The following is a 19,698-nucleotide window of genomic DNA, read 5'->3' as shown; positions in this document are numbered from 1 at the left end:
TTGAACTGATAAAAATTGCTAACAAACCGGACGAAAGTATCTTCTTACGTCAAACTTTGAAAAATGTGACTCGTCAGACATAACTAATATCTTTAAATCATTTTCTCTTCATCTGCGCCCACTCTCGCCTCACATATAAACCGGCTGTATATACTTTCTTATTGTTCATTCACTACAGGTGACTGGGGGTAATACACTAGTACAGTGTTTCGGAGTGGAAGTGTCGGTGCAAAAACGGTTTATTGACTTGTACTAGGTTAGACAATAGTTTACCTGGCAATGTTAGGCAACCCCCGACAATATATCGACAACAAATTTGCAGTCTATACAGTAGATTTCAGCACGGAAAACGCAGATGCATCTTCAAAGTACAGAAGATAAAACAATGATGAGCATTATAGGGCTGCACAAATTCGAATATCAGACTGATTCGATAGTACGCTTATATAGAGCCTATTATAGGCCGCGGTATATTTTAAAGTTCAAATGTAAGCCTGCGTTCATCTAATCATAAAACATAATAACTGTGACACTTCAATATAAAATTTACTAGTCATTTACATTGACATTACGATTCGCTGTAAGAAAATACTGAAAGTCGATAAGTATGCATCACAGATCTGTCGTTCCCGCGAACAAGTGTGGCTTTGCAATACGTTTCGGATGCTGTATACGGCCTTGGAACCCACGACGGGAATATATAGTACCTATACTTCTAGGTCCTGGCTTAGACGATAATCATAGCTGAAAGATTATATATATGTATAATAAATAATAATAAGTATCGAAAGGGTATTGTAATTTCATGTCTCAAAAGTCACCTTCATTATACTCCACTCGAAAATAAATAGCAAAGGATACTCGATTTGGATTCGAGTGCTCGAATAGTTGACGTGAGTAATCATGCGATAACAAAGTGGCCAGTGCGGTTGAAAAACGATGTGTAGAATATTATTTAATTTAAATTGCAATAATTTACCGGTAAACAGAAAACACGTCCGCATACGGACATACAGTTTATAAGCGAACATAATGCACATTCAATATAAATCCCTAGCATGGATTACGTCACGTAAAAATCTTCTTCATGCTCTTGGGCTTCGTCAACAGTGTTAACAATACGTTTTCCTTGAGTTTCAGGTAAATTCAACGCGAGTACCGCTGAGAATGCGCATAACACCCCGTATAATAGAAATGGAAAGGCACTGCCGGAGTTTACCTGTTGAAAGTATAACAGTATAACTCTACGACGAACAGAGAGAGTTGGTTCTTGAGTGATAATGATCTATGGATAGATTGTTTAACTTTAAAGTTTATTTTACTATAATATCCTCCTCTTATTGGGGTTTATATAATTTATATCCCTGACACCGAATATATTGATATTCTACGACTTTAATCTGAACTCATGTAGACTAGTTGGATCCATACATATATATGGATTGCAGTTGCAACAATCAATACAAAATCTAACAAACTGAATCTTATACCATAGACGGGCATTCATTATAAATACCAGTTTACCGGCTTTAAAAGTCCAAAGAATTACCAAAGGTAACGGAACGCAAAAACACGTTTAGGGCAAGTTTTTGCAACTTTTGCAACTTTTTTTACAGCTTTCTGCAGCTTCCTAAATACTCGTAAGATATGTAGCATGCTGTTTTAAGCTGTTTGAAAGAATCTTATAGTGCAACTTTTGTCCATTTTTTTCATGTATTTTCGTTTTTGGTGAAATACGCGGCCAAATTCGACTGAAACACCGTAAATCAGCACCAGCTTTTACGGGTATTTCGGGAGCTGAGCCGGAAAATAGACCTTTTTTTGTGGTCTTTTAGTGCTACTTCGCAGGCAGATAAAGGAAATGTGGGTGCGTGAGTGGCAACATGAAACTTAATATATGTCAAGCCAGCCCGGGTCTTCCTTGCAGGACTGTGGAGTAGGAGTTTCGTTAAACATTCACTTGATGTAGTCGAAGTCACATAAATTTTGTAACAACATTTGGACGGGGAGTTGGTGACACACACACGGATTATTTAAAATTGCAATTTCCATGCAGTTCTAGTTCACAATGGATTTTGAATGAAAGTTGACAATAATAGGTCGTAATGTATATACCAAACAAAACATAACTAACCGTATACGTCGCCATAAATGGTGCGCTGATACTGCCGAATCTGGCAAACGTTGACATGCTGCCAAGCCCCACATTTCTTACGACGGTCGGATATAGTTCCGCGGTGTAGATGTAAATGATTGTGAAACAACCGGACGTTCCTACTTTAGCAACCATAGACAAAACCAAACGAACTCCGGAATCCCCTTTGGTTTCTGGCAAAACGTATACTGCGAGCAAGCTTATCGACGAGATGAGCATCATTGCACACAAGGTTCCCCGACGCCCGCACCTGAAATCGAATGTGTGCGCTGTTCCGGTATTTAATGGAAATATCAAATTTAAAATTAATCGTTGGATAGGAATAACGGGATTTAGAAATTGATAATATCCCACATCATAAGCATACAAAGCAATGGGATTTTTTATGTCGGACCAAATATAAAGGTTGACATGTAGGTCTTGTCAATCGTTCTAGCGTAGATTACCGTTATTGCTCGTTCACGCAACATAGATCATAACTGAGGAATTATATACTGGAAATACAGCCTATAAACATGCAGGTCTACAGTAGTGGTGTCGAATTTTCTTGCCGCAATTGGTCCGCATCCGCAAGCATGACTTCAAACACGTATAAGGCGTAGGCCTACAGCCATACCGTACATACGGTATGACAGACCCTGGGTGTGTTGTGTGTCCTTTAGGAGCAGCTCCACCTACGAAATACTACCGAACGAAATATTCAAATACAGCGGATTGCAGATCTAATCTGGCGAAGTGGGAACCAATCATGTCCCAATGAGAATCAAAAGCATTACCAACTTCTGTCCATGAGGAACAAACATATGGGAACGGAAGGTAATTGACCAAGCGCTGACATCCCAAAAGCCAAGTAGAAGTTAGGGCTGAATGAACCAGCTCCAAGAGTGATGCAGTAAAACACGAAACTAGTTGTGAACCTGAAAACAATATATCTTGACTATACATGGATTCCACCGAATTAACAATAACGCTTACCATTGGACTATAAGTATAATTGTCCTGTAGCGCAATAATGGATGCTTAGCCAAATCCAGAATAGTATTAGAGGTATTTTTGATGGAAGTCTTGTTAGCTGCTGCAACAACGTGGTCGTCGGTGTCGCTTTTCTCATTTCGCAGCAATTGGTAATCTGTAACAAATTCTATTTCAATTTTCAAATTCCTGTAAGTCTCCTTGTAAGGTTAAGTCACTGTAACGCTTCACAAACCGGCGCTAATATTGCCTCCACCATTCCATTTCGCTAACTTTAGAACTGCACTCTCCGCTTCTGCGATACGATTTTGCGAAACCAGCCATCTCGGAGATTCGGGAAGCAGCCTATATATAAATGCAAGGGATATAGAAAGGGTCCGATTTACTGAACTTTAAACGTGCCTGCTACTTACAAATAAGATATGTATCCAAAGGAAGCCGGCAGAGTGCATGCGATTGCTAAAACTCTCCAGCTTGGAAGAAAATACGCAAATAGCAGAGTGACTATAGAGGTGGCGCTGAACGAGAACGATCCCAAAACGCCTGCATATGATGAATATCGCACCAATAGCCATATACATCCAATATTCATATATCTTCTTACCGTTCAGAACCCACATTGACCCGGAGGAGAGTTCTTGCAAAAGCGTTGTATTGACAACACTTAGACCACCGATTCCGAGGCCACAAAGAACCCTGCACACCGCCAATTGTTTCCAGTTCCTGGTAAAACCTTCCCCCAACGATGCAATTACGCATCCCGTGTAAACTGAAGATAGATACGGTTTAGAAACGGAATTAGGAAATAAATTTTAAGCAGGTAATTTCCGCATAATACTTTTCCAACTGACGCTGTGTCTTCCAAATCGGTCTGATAATTGTCCAAATAGGATTGTACCGATCATGAATCCAACGAAAAATATAGATTGAAGTAATCCGGGAATCCAGTTGCGCTGTTCCTCCGTGAAGTTCCACTATCGAAGGATTTTGCGATTCGTATTTGTGCGTTTTTCAATAATAACCAAAACATAACGGTATACACGTGTTGTTGTTAAATCATGAAACTGTATAGCAGACCGCGACACTGCGATGCTACTGCATGCATGTATTCATACCCAACGAGCCGAAAAGGTGGTTCCGGGAAAACAGAAATTACTCAGATTTATATCGCGGTCATAAACCCTACGTACTTGCATTCATAATTTGGATTAAAGTGTTGAACTCGGTCTATACCGCGGTATAAGTCTGAGGTAGATTCTGGATCCGTGTGCCATGGGGGTATTGTATATTCACACCAGCATATCAGGGGTGGTACACGGGTTGAAATGCACTCTTTTCGCTAAAAGTGTGCTATATATATTTGGTAGCCCGAAGATGGTATGAACTATGGCTCGCAAGGAAATGCGGCCCAGCTAGATAGGAAAAGTCGGTCTTTGGCAAAAATATGAAAATCAGAAATAGTGATTTTGGTTTGATTTGTAAAATCAATTTCACTGCGTGTTATACGCCCTCGGAAGAAATTCAGTATCTTCCGATAATTTTAATGAATCACCGTCAATAGGTTACACCGTAGTCTGTAATCGAGAATCGTGTTTTTCGCCAATGTTCACCGTGTAATAAAGTCTAGGGTTGGAGAATTTGCGATTTTGCCATTAATCGCAGTAAATCCGAGTAAGCTACATTAGTGCTTCTCAAACTTTTTGACCTCGCGGACCGGTAAAACCTCAAAACAAATATTGCGGACCTGAACCTTGAACAATCAAAATAAACCATATATTTATAATTACGACAAATGTATGCATCTCAAATGTATTATTGGGAATTTCAGTTAATGCTACCTTTTTATATTAGATATTCATGCGTGGTTTTGTTGAAGTTTCTACGAGGCGAAGCTCGTGAAGTCCTGTCAAAGACCGCTAACTTGATTGTGATTATTTGGTATCTTTCGAACGAAATTCAACGTCGCCGTTTGCCGGAGCCTCTATTATGCTGCCAAGGGTCGGAACGGGGCCTACGATAACATATCTTAGCTTAGCTTAAGTTATCGTAGGCTCCGGTCGGAATTAAAAGAAGTTCGATTACAATTATCCGCAGCGACCACATATAACTTGTCCGAAACGAGTAGTAGTCTTCTATACTTTTTAATAGTTTCTTATAACACTTGCAAAATTACACGTAGACCAGGGGTCGCCAACTCAAAATGGGTCGCGGGCCACTTTTCAAAATTCCCAGAGGCCGCGGGCCGCATGACTTCAATATCGAGATTAAAATAGCCAACGCAGCTTATCAATCACGTGTGATACCTCTACGTAAGTACAATGCTGTGCTCTCTTATATGGGCGCTGTGCATAGTCACCACTAAATGAATAATATTTGATCGAACAAACACAAATACAAAAAAATAATCATGCTCATCAATTTCATTATGTTTTGAAATATGAGCTGCGCAACAACACTCTGTAGCAACCAAAACAGGGGTGGCCAACCTTTTTGCTATTCACGGCCGCATTTCGATCACTCATGTAGCCCGCGGCCGCATTCCGGTGCATTGTGGTAATCAACAAGCTGGGGCCAAGTATCTATACGTTAAACTCACCATGTCCATAGCTGGTACACTCCGGACAAATCTATTTACTCATATCGCCTTACTATGGGCACCGAGATCGTGAATATAGTCATGTTGTGAAAATGAGCAACAGGGATTCGCATACTGTAGTCGCGCGAAGCGCGAGAATTTTTCATGTTCATGAGGGAATTTCGTCATTGTATTATTAGTATTGTTTCACACATTACTATCAAAATTCATCTTTTCTCGGCCCATGTGATCAGATTAACCGGTAGAGTTTATGCAGGGGGTGTCTTCAAAAACTTAGAGAAGTTATTAATGCTGTGGTGCATCTTTGGGTGGGCTAATTCTCATTAGTCTCCTATGTTACATGCAGTTATTCCTTGACCTCCCATTAGAATTGTCGTTATAGTGGAAATATATTGGATTCGCCCAAACGCGCAGGCCTACCAGAAAAAAAAATTAATTCGGGATGAGGAGAACACGATTAAAAATAGGTATTTCTTCATGGGGCACACAATTTTTCTCTGCTGTTCGCATCTGTACTGTGGGACTCAGATTACAATGGACACTGCTATATTAATATCAAAAATCCACTCGCACTGACGCGCGCGCAGCGCGAAGAAAATTTCAAGAATAATTCAAACCTCTCATTAATTAGGGAGTCAATTCGTAAATTCAATTTGCATAATATTGACAGCCGCCAACACATCCCAATTGAATTGAGTGTCGACACCCGCATAATTTTTCTTCTACTGCCGTAGATTGGCCGCCCCAGGATTATCATCATCATCATCATCGGTTTATTAGCAATTTTATCAGTTCAATACACCACAAAAAATGCGATACAATGAATAGACAGGAAGATGTCGAAGCGACTTGGATTTGTCAATGGAATCGGACACCCACCTTGGCCTAGGCGTAGTAAAGAGGAGGCATGCACACTGAATGAAAGTAAAGAATACAGTATAGAAAAAGAAAGCGACAAGAAATAGGGCGGCATGTCATGGGAAGCGAGATCGATAGGTCAGTCGTGGTCCGGTAATGTGATTAAAGAATCGATATTGGGGTTAGTTATAGACAAGGTAGCCTATTATAGCTGGAAAACTATCTACTCGTAAAGCAATGGTCTCTTGTAGAGCCCGAAGTCGTTTATCAAGCCTCCCGGCGGGGCCTACGATACTTACGGCCTAATATGGCACATTACACTTGCAGGATATAAGAGGCCGACACTCCCAAACAGACATCACGATTGACTCAGCGATTGCTTTTACTTTGCTTGTCGACATTACTAGATGCCTCCCATCTTGAAGCAAAATGCACTCATTTCACTCAGCGAGATCTAGCTAGATGGCTGCATCTGGTTATATGCTGCTGTATTGTATTGCTGTATTGATACTTATAATACAAGGTAGGCTACTGTTACTGCGTGAAGTTGCGATTGCGCTATTCACATTTTGAGGCAAGGTTTTCGAGCTAGTCGCCAAGTTACAATGATTATTTAATGTTACAATCAGCTAGTACCGTAGTAACAACTCTGCATGATTGCAGTGAAGATATGTTTAGGAGCCGTTTTGACTATCCGGTAGCATAGGTAGGGTAATTATGTGGTTGGAAATAATACTTGATGTTGCAGTAGTTGCAGTATTAAACACACTAATATCGGATAGAATTCGTGGTGGTATTTCATGCGGCATTTATGACATTTAATTTTGACATATTGTATGTATGCTTGACGATTCAGGCTATGCTTAGTGTGTAATTGAACGATAACGGTCAACAAATGTTGTGTTTATGGCTGTAAATCTGGATATTTACCTACTGAAAAAAAAGTTTCGTCGTTTCACTTTCCATTTGACGATGCGGAGAGCAGAGTTACAAAACAAATGAATAGGCGCGATTGGAGACCAACTCTCAATTCTGTAATCTGTGAATTGCACTTTGAATCAAAGTGCATCAACGACTCTGGCTTGCGAAAACGACTACGTTTGGACGAAAAACCAGTCCCTACCATTCGATCCAGGCAGGAGCTGCAACGGCCTTCACTCATCCCGAATGTGACTCCATGCAGAAAGCCACCAAAGAAAAGTGTATTTCAGAAAGATGAGTTGAAACCTTTTCGAATGGCTGATAGAATATACAGCTTATCAGATTTGACGGAGTTCGTGCTCCACAAGGCTACATCACGTACAAAGAGATAATGAATATGTGATATAATAGCATATGGAATTCAATGATTTCCCAAAGGTTTCAAAGAGCATAAAGATTGACGATATCATCGCCTGTTGGATTCCTTACATGGAACGATCTTCACCAAATCCGAGAATGTGATGATACGCTAGATTCGAATTTGCGTAAAGCGTCAAAATTGACATTTGCCTCATTGCATCCAAGCAATAACAAACAGAATGTCAACTTAGCTCTTGTTTCATTCCATGAGTCAACTATTGCAGCTTGCAAAATTCACTTCCCTCACAGGGAAGATATGGCTTCATTTTTGAGTCTTATTAATGCTTGGTGGACAATCGTCAGAGATTTTCAGCAAACCCCTTGGCCAAAGTAGTGGTCCCACAAGATGCACTGCTTGCACTGCTTATGCAAGATTTGTTAGCAGAGGGTATGAATGTGTGATTCCCAGAAAATTCCAAAGTGATCCGATTGAAAGAAGGTTCTCGCGGTATAGGCAAATGAGTGGGAGAGATTTCTGGTGTGTTTACAATAAGTTACCAATTCTGAAAAGATAATTCTGCTCCGTTCCATCCTAAAAATTGAAATTGAGGTAAACTACTAGGAGCATGATATTGATTGGTGTTTCAAGTTCAACTCATTTTGATCATTTCAAACAAGTCATTGAAGATGTGGCGATTGAAATTACCGAATCGGTTCTATCTCCTGTCAGCGAGAATATGTCGTATGCCGTAACTGGGCAAATTGGTAAGAAGGTCCTCGAAAAATTGTCTTGTTAAATATGTTATGTGTCCTCTTTTGAGGAGTCCTGTGGCGAAAGTTCACGTCGTTTCGACTTAATCGATCTTGGGCGACTGCATGCTCCCTCAGAACCACTCGCCAAGTTTGTTGCATCCAGTTTTTCAATCCTAGATGGTTCTGATAAAATCATCTTATCTCACCTCAAAGTCGCAGTGAGGGAGCTGGTCAATATGTTTTGCAGCGTGTTGGGGGGACCTCAAGTTTTGCATGTTGTGATCATCGAGATCGAGCTTTAAAATTGACGAGCAAAATCATTGTGAACATATATTATAATAACAAGCAGAAGCTGGTAAATGCCTCTGTGACTGTGAGAAAAGATGCTCTGACGGACTTTAAAAAACGGCAGTTGATCAAAACATAGTTTGCTTACTGCAGTAATTCATTTCACTTGCAGAACTTGTACGGCTAAGCTTCATGTACCCTTTTCAGAGTAGTTCCAAATGAATGAATTTCATTTTCACGTGCTTGAATTCGTTTTACCATGCAATAAAATACTTTAACATGCCCAAGTTGGGGATTCTCGTTACATTGTCTTCTTCTGCGTTGGTGGATAAATAGATTGTGACGCTGTCACTTGGCTCTTAATTGGGTTGTTTCATCTGAGAGTACTAATTTTGCCTGTTATACGACTTCATTAGACTTGTGTGGCGAGGCGTCTGGTATCGAGAAGCGAGATCGCAAATAATCATTTGAGTCAGTCGCGATGTCTGTTTTGTAAGTGTCGGCCTCTTATATCCTGCAAGTGTAATGTGCCATATTAGGCCGTAAGTATCGTAGGCCCCGCTCCCGGTCTTGGCAGTGGTTGGCCATTGCACGCCAAGGCAATATGCGCATTCATATCAGCAAATTATTCCTCCATATAATGATATCACCATGCCGAACCGAAGGAATAGTGATATTGGGCATAGTAGAATGGCTTACTTTGAACAACAACAACAATATGTTTAAACTGAAATCAATTTCGGCATTTCGAAATGGTTCGCTGAGCGTTCTTCCAAAATTTCTCCAAATCGGGCCGCGGGCCGCAAAATATGACCTCGCGGGCCGCGTGTTTGTGACCCCTGACGTAGACCATAGAGTAGAGCATGAACTCTCTATTACGACATCATGCAGAAAATATGCTCGAAACTTCTAAATCAATTTAAAAGTTGATATTTTATTTCTCTAATTAATGGACAAGGGTCCAACTTCTTGCATTTTGGAATTCAGATATCAGATTCTAATTTATTTGGCGGATCGACCGGAAACTTGCCACGGACCGGCGGTTGAGAACCACTATAGGCAACATTGTGCCTGGTGGCTCGCGGGCCGCCAAAAATCGACTCGCGGACAAGCGTATGGACTATAAGCAGGGTTGCCATCGACATAGACCCAAAAATAAGGACAGTCGAAAAATTAGATTAGCATGAAAAAGCGTTTTGGAACATACTTTGTATTTATAAGAGTAGTGGTATATCACATTCCATACTTTTCGCCAGAAACAATCTGCTCCAGCAACTCCTTGCTATTCGAAAGTGCTCACGACTGCTCAGGTCTAGGTTTACCTTTACTCAGGGCCAAAACAGCAGTTTGTCAGCCCTCCTCCCAAAAAATAAACGTTGGACTTGCCCCCCACCCCCACCCCCATAGGGTGAACCAAACTTCTTCACCTCGTTGCGATTAGAGGCGTCAACCAAGATGGAAAAAGACCGTACACCATGTTTAGACAAAATCATTTTTGAGCGTATGGAGCAAGAACTCCAGTAACAATGCTTGTAGTCTTGGTACTGGCCCAATAAAACTTAATTGTGATGTTGAAATCGGGGAATATTGCTTTGACAATTGCGATGTGCAATCGTTGGTGAGGAATGATTGCTGGCGTTTGACAGTATGGAATGCCCAGGTACCGTCTGCAGCAGCAGCCCTGTCGTCTGTGGTCGTTGGTGCTCACTGCTCATTGACTTGTAGAAAAATTATTCATCGACTGGCTCTAATTAATCATTATTACACACTTCTTGTGTTTGGGGTATCAATGTGAGTTTTAATGGCGGTCTTTCCTATGGCCTCCAGGTTAATGTCACAATTGCAGATATTGCAATGGGAGAAACACTCGCTCTTAAAACTTCGTTAGATACCTTTGAATTATCTCTCATAATCGTCACGAAAAACGTTTTTACGCCTGCTCATTTCAACTAATCAGATTTAGCCTTATTAGTAGCTAAAACTATGTGCGCGAGTGCAACATAATTTAGAACAATTTATCAATGACTAATAGCTTTACTACTTTTTAACCACTGTGTCGACTGCACTGCGCCTTTTTTCACTACGCAATAATTGCTGCCTTCCCCACAGCTTGAGCTTATTCTGCTGTAGACCAAACAGCAGGAACCTGGTACTGCTGTTTACTGATAAAATGACGTCCGCCGTGGTAGGTTGGTACAAACGAAACCACTCACGGCCCGAGCTATCACCACTTACAAGTCAAATCTTATGGTGTGTACGTCACGAGAGTTCCTTTCCTTTATGATGGCATGAAATCTCGACGCAAAAGCATAATTTATGAATATTATGCAACACAGATACCAGAGGAAAACAGTCGAAGTTCTGTAGTGGTTGAAAATAAGACAAAATAAGGACGCAAGTCAAAAATAAGGACATTTCTTAGAAATAAGGACAGTTGAGTTTTCTAAGACGTGGCCCTTCAAAATAAGTACAAATCTTAGAAATAAGGACGGTATGGCAACCCTGACTATAAGCATTACATATTAGAAATAAGTCATAGACACAAGGCGAATTATGACGTCATAAACCTTGGAACATTCAAAAACTTGAAAGATATCATGGAGATGGACATTCGACAACGAACAAAATATTGCCGGTTCAATTTCGGATGTGTCCACCATGAATTAACGTGATTTATTGAGACAGCACCGCAGGTTGGTCACTATTTCAAAGAAATCTCGTTTTATGAAAGAAAGTAACATTCCTTTGCTACAAGAAGTGTATAAATAAAGTACTAGAAGAACATTGACATTGCTCGACACGAATCCTTAAAACCAATAGCCGTGAATGCTATATTTTAGCAGGTTGCTGTTATTTTTGTGTGCCAGGACTGGTATTTCATTGAATAAGTCCTTTCGACTCCTGCCTTTTCCTACCTTGCGACCTCGTGATGTTTAGAGCTCATGAAATGTTAATAAAATGACGATCGATGGATTGAATGAAACGTCACACGAATACTACACGAATATACTTCAGTCTCGAACATCTGAATGGATCGATTCGACGTCGTAATATCACACAGAACATAGTTATTGCCTATAACAGCGAGCTACATCGGCGTATCATTAAGCTAATATCATGCGTGCTACCAATGTTTAGATTGTAACCGGACCCGGAAAGTCATGCCATATGGACGACCACTTCAGAGTACTGGAAGTGTACGTAATTGAAGAGGATGATGTCGATACGTTATTATGATCAGTAGGCTATCCCCCAAATATTTTGGTATAATAGACTTATATACCCAGCACTTCTAATATTTAGTACCCACCTCGGACGTGATAGTTTCTGTGGAGTTGTCAGCATGAGGGTTATAATTGAACGCTTCTAACGGCGGAGCAGCGAATAAGATCAAATATATTTGCGGCGCGTGAATGTACTGAATGAACAATTGCATTGTCTAAAGAATTCTCTATGCTATTCAAGATTTATCACATGGTTTGTGTACTTACGTCCACCAACAGATAAAGCAACAGGAGATACATGTAAGCGCGATTTCGTAAGGAACCCATCTCTCTGTTTATTGCATCGTCGATCGTAAAAGAACTAGACATATTTGCCACTACTACGTATTATCGCGTTGGCTCTAAGATTTCGCGACCTGATGCTCACACATATATCGTATAGTACAACAGTAACATTCACATAGCGATTTCTTTCGATGCGAGGTCCTGTTACGTCGTACGCCGCACAAGTAGGCTACAAGTCAATCTGTTATCGTGGAATACGTGACGGTGATGGGCTAGAAAACCCGATGCTTTCATGCCTGACTGCTTCCAATTTAAAGGGCCTAACAAAAGAGTCATGATTATGCTGATAGTGATTACGAGTGTCAATTCGTTCATCATTTACTTCACGTATTCCTTTGATAGTAATCAATGGAGACTTTACGCCACTCTGTTAGACCTGGCAACTCAGGAACAAGATCATATTGTTTTAACATCAGTTATCTGAGAGGGAGAGAGAGAGAGAGAGAGAGAGACTAGACTAGTCCCAAGGAAGGTGTTAACGGCTCAATGAAGTTATTGACGTCAAATCGCGGCAAGGCACTTGGATGTTTCACAATTACGAATCCTGTCACGAGTGGTCCACAGAGTATGGCTACGATTGCGGTGTTTGTTGACTACAAATGGTCATTTACGCTAGTCCATTCTTTATTTTGATTCCGTAGCTGTCGACTTATAGCACGGCCCTCTTCTAGGTTTAAGCGGATGAGATGGCAAGAAGGAGCCTAGATAAACCTCCAACTCTTTGGTAGGATTTCTGGAGTAAGACTCGAACCCGCAACCCATTGGTGTTGCAGCTATGTATTATACCGACATACTATCTCACTACCTAAACACAGAAAAGGGTCGAAAATGATATGTATATTTGGGTTGGGATAGCGCGGTGGCAGCGCCAAACGGATAAGTCGGATTCACGTCGAGTTTCGCATCAAGTCTATATGGAACTCGCGGTCGCACAGCTTACCAACGTTAGATATATTTGTCATCGGAATGTCGCACATGTTACGACATTTATATGATGATGCATTTTGAAAGCCATGTAGAATATATTCGCCATTCAAAGACGAATTTCATTATAACGCCATTGGCATATCAACCTGCGGACGTTAGGGAATATATAGTTACAGTCCTACACAAAATAATGTTTGTCAAGTTGCGCGCGAAATAACATCATTTTGCAAATGGTTGACGAAACTGTCTAAATGACGATATTGCACGCCAAACTTCCCAGTTACAGTTACAAAGTTGAAACTAACATATATTTCCGTTGATTACCTGTAGTAGGAAGCTACCCGAACTACACCTAACCATGAGGATCACCGGTCTAAATTACAACTACAACCACACAGCTGATTCGTGCGTGACAGAGGGTTTCCCCTCCAGTTCCTGAGTTAGATCTATCAGAGTAACGCAATCAATGATAACAAAAACCCTTCGACATAAAATATCACCACTAGGGAACTGATCGAATTTCTCAACAATTTTGACATAGTTGGTGTACTCTGCAAACCGCGAGTCCCCGATCTGACAAGAATTTGTGAACACCGATGGCCTACTAGTTCTATGTTTTAGTAGGCCATGAAACACCCCGTGGGATATCAGAATCATTGTTGATGCAAATAATGGTGCGATAACAAATAGGCAAGAGCGGCTGCAAACTTTATACGCATAGACAAACTTAATTAATATAAATTGCACTTGATTTGCTGGTAAGCAGAAAACATCCGTACACTGTTATAGGCTAGTTCACGTTCACATTAAAACCCAGCTTGGTTTACGTCACAAAAATATCTTCTTCGTGCTCTTGAGCTTCGTCGACAGTGTTCACAATACGTTTTCCTTGAGTTTCAGGTAAATTCAACGCGAGCACCGCTGAGAATGCGCATAGCACTCCGTATAATAGAAAGGGAAAGGCACTGCCAGAGTTTACCTGTGAAAAGTGCAACATTATAAATCAAGAGTTGAGTGATAACTATTTGTGGATTCGTTTGTATAGGAATGGGCTGTTCAAGTTTTAGAAACACTGCCTGTTATCGGGTTGTTGGTAGGGCTGGGCAAAATCGAGTATAGCCTACCTGAGTGATTCGATTCTGAATCACGAATTACGCTTCGAGTCGATTCGAGTATTCGAGTATCACTCATTATGACGTCGCAACAGAATATACTATGTCGAAGTTCAAATATGTACCTTTCATGCCACCACAAAGAAAATAATGCCCGTTATCCGTCACATTAAATATACTTTGGTATTTTTTTCGACCATACCGATTTCATTGCACAATATCGTGGGATGATCATGACTTCGAAAATGTGTTATTTTCAGTAACGTTCGTATAGCTTCGTACTATATTTCTCCTATGCTGCGACACGGCCAATGAAGGTTTCAAGGCTTCCTCGTTGGAAAATAGTATCAAAACTATAATTCTCGTTAGTAAATTCACTTTCAGTTGCGAGGAGAGCAAAATTTCAGTACTCGACAAAATCGTATTCTATTACTCGACTCGAATCATTAAAATTATAACTCGATTCAGATTCTAGCAGCCTACTCGAATCATTGTGTCCAGCCCTTGGATGGAGTGAAAAATACGGTGTAGGAAACATAATCATACCAGGGGCAGACATAAATAACACTAACTTGGAGTTTAGTTGAAAGAATTAACAAATGCAATGAAATTATATAACACACTACAGTAATGTACAAATACTGCGACAAATGAAGCGGTTAGCACTTGGTAATGAAACACTATTTTCATATTTTTCATCAACGGGGCATATTGGAAAGGTTGGCATGAGAGGTAACATGAAACTTAATATAGGTCAGTTCAGTTCTATACCTATATAATTATGCGTCCTGGGACTCGTTTTGTTGAAATTTTTTCAGCGCTCATATTGTCGCTGTGGAATCACGGTAGCTTTTGTCTATTTTTGAAATTTTGAGATCCATTTTTGAAATTTTGAGACCCAGATTTAGAAATTTGCATTTTTTCGGCTATATGGGGTTGTTTTTGTCACGTTGTCTCAGGTTAACCATGGTCAGAATATAGCCGAAAGAAAGGGAAAACTTTACACGAACTATATTCTCTAAAAAGGTGTAAAATGGACATATGCTAACTCTGATTCCACGGTAACGATATATTCGTGTCCTGCATGCAAGTTTCACGCTCTTCTCTGCCAGATGATTTTGAATGAAAGCTTACAACAGTATGTCGGAATGTTACGAAAATAATGCACAACTAACCGTGTACGTTGCCATAAATGGTGCGCTGATACTGCCGAATCTGGCAAACGTTGACATGCTGCCAAGCCCCACATTTCTTACAACGGTCGGATATAGTTCCGCGGTGTAGATGTAAATGATCGTGAAACAACCGGACGTCCCTACTTTAGCAATCAGAGACAAAACCAATCGAATTCCGGATTCCGCTTCGGTTTCTGGCAAAATGTATACTGCGAGTAAGCTTATCGATGATATGAGCATCATTGCACACAAGGTCCCCCGACGTCCGCACCTGTAAGGAAACGTGCGCGTTGTTCTCGTATTTGAATATATACTGACAACTTCAAGAAAGACCTATACGATTAGCCGTAAAGGAATAACTGGATGTCAGAAAATGTAAAATTTATGTAGTAACAAAGTCTCAATAGTCATCATCACAATGTTAAATTAAGAATCAAAAACATTACCAACTCCTGTCCATAAGGAACAAACATATGGGAGCGGAAGGTAGTTGACCGAGCGTTGACATTCCAAAAGCCAAGTAGAAGTTTGGGCTGAATGAACCAGCTCCAAGGGTGATGCAGTAATAGACAAAACTAGTTGTAAACCTGTAAATATTATCTATGATTACATGGATACGGCTGGGATAACAACTGTAACACCTACCACTGTATTATCAGTATAATTGTCCTATACCGCAATAATGGATGCTTCACCAAATCCAGAATGGTGTTAGAAGTATTTTTGATAGAAGATTTTTTAGAAGATGCAATTGTATGGTCAGTGTCGCCTTTGTCGTTTTGCAACAATTGATAATCTGCAAACAAACATCGATTACAACTTTCAAATTTCTTTAAAACTCTTTGTCGGGTTAAGCCACCGTAACGTTCGCAAACCTGCGCCCGTATGGCATCTCCCATTCCATTTCGCCAGCTTTAAAACCGCACTCTCCGCTTCTGCCATACGATTTTCCGAAACTAACCATCTCGGAGATTCGGGAATCAGTCTAAATATAAGCAATGTAAAGGGTCCAATTTAAGGCTCTCCAAGCGTGGCAGCAGTTACTCACAGATAAAATATATATCCCAGCAGACACGGCAGAGTGCATGCAATCGCAAAGGCTCTCCAGCTTGGAAGAAAATACGCTAATAGCAGCGTGAGTATGGAGATAATGCTAAATGAGAATGATCCCAAAACACCTGTGTATATATAATATACGTTGCACAAATACACGTAGGCTATATACGATTTTCAGTAAAGATTTTCCTACCGTTCAGAACCCACATTGACCCAGAAGACAGTTCTTGCAAAATTGTCGTATTGACCACACTTAGACCGCCGATACCGAGGCCGCATAGAACCCTGCACGCCGCCAACTGTTTCCAGTTCCTCGTAAAACCTTCCGCCAGTGATGCAATTAAGCATCCCGTGTAAACTGAATAAGGTTTTGAAACGCAATTATAGGAAATGGATGATAAGCATGTGATTTCGGCATACTTTTCCAACTGACGTTGCGTCGTCCAAATCGATCTGATAATTGTCCGAACAGGATCGTACCGATCATGAATCCAACGAAAAATATAGATTGAAGCAATCCAGGAATCCAATTGCGCTGTTCCTCCGTAAAGTTCCACTATTAAAAAGATTGGCGACTCGTAAAATTATACGCTTCTTGCCACTAAGATTGATGTAACAACGAAATTTATAGTTTTGATTTCTACTATGTGAGGCTATAAACCACGATCTGTCGAATTGCAGCATACGAAGCATGCAGCACGAAGCTATACGTACGTTAGCGGAAATGACATATCTGTATAGTCCTGATCAACCTACAGCATTGTTACAGAGTGCAATGAAATAGGTATGGTCGAAAAAATACAAATAAATCTTTAATGTGGTGCGGAACTGGCATTATATTCTTTGTGGTCGCATAAAAGGTACACATCTGAACTTTCCACGTCATTCAGATTTCAGACTATAATGACGCAATAATTACCAATACTCGAATCGACTGCCTACCCTTGGGACTGCGACATAGAAACATCTGACATGCTCTAAAATGCACTTCGACTGATCTTACTGTGTTTTTATCAGGAAGTAATCCGTGAGATATTTAATATCGACATAATGAGGTGGTCAACTAAAAAATGCTGGAAAGTTTTATTCTATAAAGACCTATGTCGATTAGTGTAAATCTTATTTAATGTCGTCAATGTAAAAGGTGTCTTTGATTCCACCAAGACCTGGGCAGACTGACAGAGAGCCGTCGCGCTACTTCCCGAGTTAATACCACAATAGATCAAACAGATCAGAATAAGCAATTAATGCCATAGTTCTATTGTTGGCTTTCTATAGGCCAGGGGTTTATTATTGAGACTTAACGAAGACATGTCGTCTAGTCTTTTCATTGCATCACAGTCTTCTGGTTTTGAACTGATAAAAATGTTAATAATATGGTTGATTGATTTAATGAAAGCGTCACAGCAATACTACGAATGCTTCAGCCTTTAACGTTTGCGTGGTTCGATGCAATGGTGTTGCAATGATATTCCACATGTTTTTGTCTAACAGCAGAGAGTCTCATTATTCGATTTTAGTATTTGCTCATTATAGGCGTGATACCAATGTTTCTACATTTTTATTGTCGCCGTATAGTCACGCCATATGGTACGTACTACGTAGAATAGTAGAGGATTTAGCACCACGTTATTATTAGCGTTCCAATAATTATGTAAGCCTTGCTACTCGTCACTATACGTGAACCACTGTACTTTCGAAGAATATACAACACTAGTGAATTTCCGGATCCAAAAAATTGGTATACATCGTATACATAATTTGGGCTTATGCGTGTCTATAAGCTGCTGTATCAACTACATAGAATAATTTCAGTCGCAATATTTGACACTCACCTCGGAGGTGATGGTAGCAGTTGTGTTGTCAGCATGCGGATTATAATCGAACGCTTCCATGGGCGGCGCAGCAAACAGGATCAGAAATATTTGTGGAGCATGAATGTACTGAATAAACAATTTCATTGTCTGAAAGCATTCGCTATGCCATTTAAGATTTGTCACATGGATTGCGTACTTACGTCCACCAACATATATAGCAAGAGGAGATATATGTAGGAGCGATTTCGTAAGGAACCCATCTCTTTGTTGATTGCATCGTCGATAGAGGATGAACTAGACATATTTGCCACTATACTTCGTATTATCGCATTGGCTCTGAAACCCTGAGATCTAATGCTCACACGTATATCGTAAACAACAGTAAAACGTACATAACGGTCTCTTTCGACACGAGGTCCTGTTACTAAGCATGTATGTCTTACAAGAAGGCTATATATGTCAGTGCGTTATCGTGGAATACGTGACTGGGACAGGTTAGAAAATATGATGCGTTCATGCTTGACTGATTCCGATTAAAAAGGCCTTAGGCAAAAATCATGATTATGCCAACTCTGTGTGTGAACTGTGAATTCACTCATCTTTTAGCTCACGTATTCATTTGATAGAAAATGGGCAGCCACTTCACAACATAAGAAAATCGGGTCTTTTCCATGCTAGCTGTCATAAACGAGAGTTGGCAGCACATCTCGTACAAAATCACATAGTCTGCTCATTCTCACATTTGTTATATTTATTATGCAGAACGATAAAGGGAGACGTTAGAACAGCAAAGTTAAGTCGAAATAGAGGCACACTCGTCGGTCAACGAGTCGGAATTAATTACCAAATAATTTCATGCAAAAAATAGGCTCGTACAAGTTTCGGAATTTTATTTATTCGTTCGGGTTCATGTTCAATTTTCATTTATATGATGTTGAGGGGAAAGTCGGGCACAATGGGTCAAAAAACACATTTTTAGTCATACAAATATTTTGAATCCAGAAATACCAATGAACTTTTGCAAAACGATGGATGAACATAAAACGCATATTTCCAAAGAAAACGATTTGGAAATACGAAAAAGATTTGGAAATACCAAAAATAACGAAAGCACAGCCACTTCAAAACGAACCTTTTTT

General features: G+C 40.2%; 1 protein-coding gene across 1 annotated transcript; it reads right to left on the bottom strand.

The window, feature by feature from the left end:
- Nucleotides 1-221: 221 nt before the first annotated feature.
- On the bottom strand, nucleotides 222-19,172 carry LOC145444176 (uncharacterized). Its single transcript, XM_080322098.1, has 20 exons — nucleotides 18,760-19,172; nucleotides 18,578-18,685; nucleotides 17,163-17,298; nucleotides 16,936-17,100; nucleotides 16,735-16,864; nucleotides 16,562-16,671; nucleotides 16,332-16,482; nucleotides 16,133-16,273; nucleotides 15,687-15,957; nucleotides 14,227-14,378; nucleotides 12,395-12,515; nucleotides 12,214-12,321; nucleotides 3,966-4,101; nucleotides 3,732-3,896; nucleotides 3,541-3,670; nucleotides 3,363-3,472; nucleotides 3,131-3,284; nucleotides 2,932-3,072; nucleotides 2,135-2,405; nucleotides 222-1,219 (listed from the first exon to the last, which is right to left on the bottom strand). The coding sequence occupies exons 1-20, from the start codon at nucleotides 18,859-18,861 to the stop codon at nucleotides 1,064-1,066; spliced, it is 2,958 nt and encodes a 985-aa protein (XP_080178224.1). The 5' UTR covers nucleotides 18,862-19,172; the 3' UTR covers nucleotides 222-1,063.
- Between the last annotated feature and the right edge of the window lie 526 nt (nucleotides 19,173-19,698).

Source organism: Botryllus schlosseri, chromosome 8 (genome assembly GCF_051294905.1).
Source record: "Botryllus schlosseri isolate E-star chromosome 8, Bs_hap1, whole genome shotgun sequence".
Lineage (NCBI taxonomy): Eukaryota > Metazoa > Chordata > Ascidiacea > Stolidobranchia > Styelidae > Botryllus > Botryllus schlosseri.
Note: the sequence above shows the minus strand (reverse complement) of the source record. Positions and strands in the feature narration are given on the sequence as shown.

Coding starts and splice junctions, on each gene's coding strand:
- LOC145444176 (XM_080322098.1), bottom strand. CDS start 18,861: ATGTCTAGTTCATCCTCTATCGACGATGCAATCAACAAAGAGATGGGT. Junction 12,516..14,226: donor GAAGAAGATATTTTTGTGAC/GTAAACCAAGCT, acceptor GCCAACGCGATA/ATACGTAGTAGTGGCAAATA. Junction 1,220..2,134: donor CATTTATGGCGACGTATACG/GTTAGTTATGTT, acceptor TACTTTCAACAG/GTAAACTCCGGCAGTGCCTT.